Here is a 5,313-nt window from a genome sequence, read left to right as displayed (position 1 = left end):
GTGTGTGTGTGTGTGTGTAGGTCAGACTACAACTTAGAACTGTTGCCTCCTTCCACTGTGTGGGTCTCAGGGATGGAACCTTGGGTGGTTAGGATCAGTGGCAAGTACCTTCACCCCTTGAGCCATCTCACTGGCTCATCTGATTGCATTATAACTCACAGAAACATCAGAAGAGTGTCTTCTACTCAAGAATTCCAGCAATGAAAAATTATGGAGAAACTGATTTTGCTAATGAAGCTTCCAAGTTGGTTTCATTAGAAATCATCTGTGCATTTTGCTCATAGACATTAATGTGATCACATACCTTAGCACACGAATGGATAAATTTATGTTCTATTATCAGAGTTGCTGGGGCAACAATTTGTCCTAGGGTCACATCTTCCACAACTGTAACATAGTAATCCCCAGACTTCTTCATATGCTCAAAAGATTCTGTGGAAATGTCAAAAAAAAAAATGTGTTAGATAGTGGACATTCTATTATTATTAAATTCAAGAAAAATACCAAGCTTGCCTGACTTTATCTTTAAATTAAAGCTGTTTTCCCACAGGGCTTTAGTTTCCACTTTTTTTTTTTAAGACAAAGCAAGTGAAGTAGACTGAACATGAGATATTTATTTATTTGTTTGTATGTTTATGGAGACAGGGTGTCACCATGTTGCTCTGGCAATTCTAAAACTCACTGTGTAGACCAGACTGGTTTCAAAGAAGAGACCCATCTGCCTGCTTCTGCCTCCAAGCTCTGGGATTAAAAGTGAACACCACTACACCTGGCTAGTTTAAACTTATAAAAGTACTTTATTTATTTAAAATGCCAAGGAGCAGAAATATCAGCAATCAGCACTGAGTGGTCCATACATTTAAAGTCAGCTGTTGTTAGAGCATAGAGAGAGAGCTTGCCCTCTGTGCCGGAAACACATATAATCTGCTAGCAAAGTTAAGACTCGGGGATATTTTAGATGAACAACACTGTATGACAGATAAATTGTACATGTTGCCGTCTCTGTGACTAATTAAAATGTCAATATCTGCCAATTTATATTTATTTAAAACTAACACTCAAAAATATTCAAGGAACAAAACTGCAGGGCTTTACAAGAGCCTTTTATATCCACGATCCATACATAGTCTTGGCTTGGCTTCAAAATATTTTTTGACTAAACAGTTTTCCATTTGTTTTTCCAGTGTTTCATGATTACATATTTGTTCTTTTAGAAACAGGATCTTTGTTTGCTTTGAAAGCATCTTACAAAGATGACACAGATATGTCCCCACTTAAGCAGTTTTTCCCAAGTTGTACAACAAGTAGAAGCAAAGCTACATTCCCAAATAATGTTTAACACTTTAAACTGCTGGAAAATGACAGTTCTCATCTAATCTGATATGTATGCAAACCCAAAGTTTGTTTATTTTTTGGTTTTGGTTACGTTTTTCAAGACAGGGTTTCTCTGTAGCTTTGGAACCTGTCCTGGAACTAGCTCTTATAGACCAGGCTGGCCTCGAACTCAGAGATCCACCTGCCTCTGCTTCTTGAGTGCTGAGATTAAATGCGTGTGCCACCACTGCCCAGCTAACCCAGAAGTTTGATAATGAAATTTCTGTGCTTGACATAATCACATGGAAGGAGATAACTACAGAAAAAGGAAAATGAAGTGGTCCCCTAGTAATCACCAAGTCATTGCAAACATTTGCATTCTATAATGTGGATGGCTAGTTCATAACCTTCAGCTCTTTGAATGACTGGGACAGCATGCTAACCATTCAGACAAGGTACGCTGTGGTACTTACTCATGAACTGCTCGGGGCTGACGACGCCAGTCTCTGTCAACTGACCCAGTACCTTAAAAAAACCTAGTTTTAAAACATTTCAAGTCAAGAGAAAAGTAAAAGAAAGATTAAAATATGAAAAGAAGCAAAATGTTCGCTGGGTTAAAGGAAATTACTTTTTCAAAATGCCATAATCATGTTTCCATTATAATCTTTTGTTTTGTTTTTGTTTTTGTTTTTTGAGACAGGGTTTCTCTGTAGCTTTGGAGCCTGTCCTTGAACTAGCTCTTGTAGACCAGGCTGGTCTAGAACTCACAGAGATCTGCCTGCCTCTGCCTCCCAAGTGCTGGGATTAAAGGCGTGTGCCACCACCACCCGGCTTCCATTATAATCTTAATCAAATTTTGTTGATTAAACCTGCAAATTTGTGGTGTCTCTGTGAGTTTGAGACCAGCCTGGTCTACAAGAACTAGTTCCAGAACAGGCTCCAAAACCACAGAGAAACCCTGTCTCAAAAAACCAAAAACAGAAACAGAAATAAACCTGCAAATTTCCCACAGATCCTGTTGTGTCACGTACATAGCACTGTAAGACATTTTCATACTAGCACCTATTTTTTTACAATCAGAATAGCAAATAACAGCTTTCAACAATATCTGCCCGCATAAACTAGAATTGTGCAGACCTTAATATCAGTAATTACAGAACCTGCATATACATTTATTCATTGCTATTTAAGTTTTTTTTAAAAAGGGATATTGCATTTTCCTAAATACTTAAAGTGCAAGATTCTCACCTCCACCACATATCATTTGTAAGATAATGTGCAACTCACAGAACACTGTTGCGACAACTTTATAAATTTCTACTTGTACTAATGCTAATGTAGCTGGGGCGTGGTGGCGCACGCCTTTAATCCCAGCACTCAGGAGGAAGAGGGAGGCGGATCTCTGTGAGTTCAAGATCGGCCTGGTCTACAAAGTGAGTTCTAGAACAGCCAGGACTAACAAAACAAAACAGAAACACTAATGATAATGCTAAAAGTACATTTAAAACTTTGATTTTTCTACATGCAGTAATTCTGACCGAAGTTACTTTCTTCAAATACCCATGAAGAAGAAAATAATGAGGTAAAATGTTGATTATTTTTTTATTACCAAAGTTCCAGAAAATTATTTTGGTTAATTTAGATATTAAAGAATTAGGGACTAGAGAGATAGCTCAGGAGTTGAGAGCACTGGCTGTTCTTCCAAAGGACCTATGTTCAATTCCCAGTGCCTACGTAGCAGCTCAAAACTGTAACTCCAGTCCCAGGGGACCTTGACATTCTCACAGACATAAATGCAGGCAAAATACTAATGCACATATAAATAAATAAATCTTTAAAAAATTATATTGTCCTTCAATTTGTCCAAGGAATGTTATTTCTGACTGTCTAGCTTCTTTTTTTTTTTTTTTTTTTTTTTTTTTTTTTTTTTTTGGTTTTTCGAGACAAGGTTTCTCTGTGGCTTTGGAGCCTGTCCTGGAACTAGCTCTTGTAGATCAGGCTGGTCTCGAACTCACAGAGATCCGCCTGCCTCTGTCTCCCGAGTGCTGGGATTAAAGGCGTGCGCCACCACCGCTCGGCCTGTCTAGCTTCTTGAAGAAAAATTCTTACATGTGTTTATACATTATAACTTCATTTTTGTTTTTGAGACATCTTTTTGTATTTAGTTATTTTATTTTTTTTGGTTTTCCGAGACAGGGTTTCTCTATAGCTTTGGAGCCTGTCCTGGAACTAGCTCTTGTAGACCAGGCTGGTCTCGAACTCACAGAGATCAGCCTGCCTCTGTCTCCCAAGTGCTGGGATTAAAGGCGTGCACCACCACCGCCCCACATTTAGTTATTTTAAATACATTATAATAATATCTGGCCTCCATGATACATACCTATTACAAGTGAGTGCTCCAGTCATTTTAAGTACAAAATCAAGTACTGTTCTTTTATTTATTTTTTTTTTAAGATTTTATTTATTAAGTATACAGTGTTCTGCCTGCATGTATGCCTGCTGGCCAGAAGAGTGCACCAGATCCCATTATAGATGGTTGAGATCCACCAAGTGGATGCCGAGAATTGATCTCCGAACCTCTGGAAGTGCTCTTAACCTCCGAGCCATCTCTCCAGCCCCTCAAGTACTGTACTAAGTTAGCATCATGCTTATGAAAAATGCAACAGTTTCTGGTCAGGTTTTGCAAACTAAAGTTGGAGCGATACCTTTATTCAAGTCTGCAGTACAAAGAGGCCTCAAAACCAAGCCTTCTCCAGAATTCTTTGGAGAGATGGCTGGAGAAAATGTGGCTGTATTCTGACTCCAGTCCACTTCTTCAAGCAGACTTGGGTCAAACATAGGAGTTTCATCGGGTTTCATCTTTCCAGTAAAATCTAAAATAAAATTTCAATAAAGAGGCTTTATTAGTTTAAAAAAAGTGTGCTTGATAAGAAAGTTAATTTCATCACATTAAATGAATTTTATAACACTATATGAGCTATTTTACTTTAGCTACCTAGAATCTACAACAATTTTACTATCAGATGGAAAATGGATTGCCATTAGGGGTAAAAATAATGGATGAAATCAAAAACAAAACTTTAAAACTCCATTTTCCAGAAGGTCCCTGAAGACATTTTTATCCTTGTGGGCTGGTGCTTCTAGTGTAGTGGTTCTCAACCTGTGGGGTAGGTGTGGGGGCTGTCAAATGACTGATTATTGGGACCACATACCAGATATCCTGCATACCAGAGATTTCCATTATGCTAACAGCGAAATTACAGCTATGAAGTAGCAACAAAGATAATTCTATAGGTGGGTGTCCCCACAATACAAGGAACTGAATTAAATATCCCGGCATCAGGGAGTGTGAGAACCACTGCTCTCTAGTAGAACACCGATGTCTTGTGGACCTTTGTGTTTGTACAACTGCAATCTTGCATCTTAGTGCTAGGCTGCCCATATTCGGCATCCTCATCAATAAAGACTCACTTGAGCATGTGACCTGTTTGTTTTATATGAACCACGAAAACTGTAACTGGGGAATTATTCAAATTACTTTATTATTCTCTGCATTCTTAGCCATGACAGACACTGAGTGTCTGCATTTTATTTTCATGACGGCCTATGACTGCTTTCTTTTGAAAAGCCTGTGTTAGCTGCTTCTAAACAGTTTAAGACTAACCAGTGGGTTTTTGTTTGTTTTTTTCATGCTTTGCAACAGACATAGTGGTGTATGCTTGTAATACCAGAACTTCAGGCACTGAAAGAAGGGTTTTAGACTAGTCTGGGTACACTGTGGGTACTGCCTCAAAACACACATGACCAATGTGATATTGAAACTGTCTCAGGAAAAAATGAAGTCATAATAAATTTAACCAGTTACTAGTTTCAGTTTCCTGTACATTTAACTAGATGGTCCTAATCTGTGAATAATCACAGATATGTAATATTAATTTGGAAGTACTTTATAATTCTTAAATAAGCAATAAAAGATGTATCCCTTTTTTTTTTTTTTTT

The 5,313-nt window shown here is 37.9% G+C and overlaps 1 protein-coding gene across 2 annotated transcripts in view; it reads right to left on the bottom strand.

Annotated features, from left to right (window-relative positions):
- Gnpnat1 (glucosamine-phosphate N-acetyltransferase 1) overlaps positions 1–5,313 on the bottom strand; it is a 14,495-nt gene that overhangs the window by 4,579 nt on the left and 4,603 nt on the right. For both annotated transcript variants that reach the window (XM_005355384.3, XM_005355385.3), the window contains exons 2-4: positions 4,020–4,187; positions 1,788–1,850; positions 305–432 (exon numbers count right to left, since the gene is read on the bottom strand). In XM_005355384.3, coding sequence (XP_005355441.1) covers positions 305–432; positions 1,788–1,850; positions 4,020–4,173 — 345 coding nt within the window. In that variant the 5' untranslated portion in view covers positions 4,174–4,187. The remainder of the gene's footprint in view (positions 1–304; positions 433–1,787; positions 1,851–4,019; positions 4,188–5,313) is intronic.

This window comes from Microtus ochrogaster, chromosome 17, assembly GCF_000317375.1.
Source record: "Microtus ochrogaster isolate Prairie Vole_2 chromosome 17, MicOch1.0, whole genome shotgun sequence".
Classification (NCBI taxonomy): domain Eukaryota; kingdom Metazoa; phylum Chordata; class Mammalia; order Rodentia; family Cricetidae; genus Microtus; species Microtus ochrogaster.
This window is presented reverse-complemented; position numbering and strand designations above follow the sequence as displayed.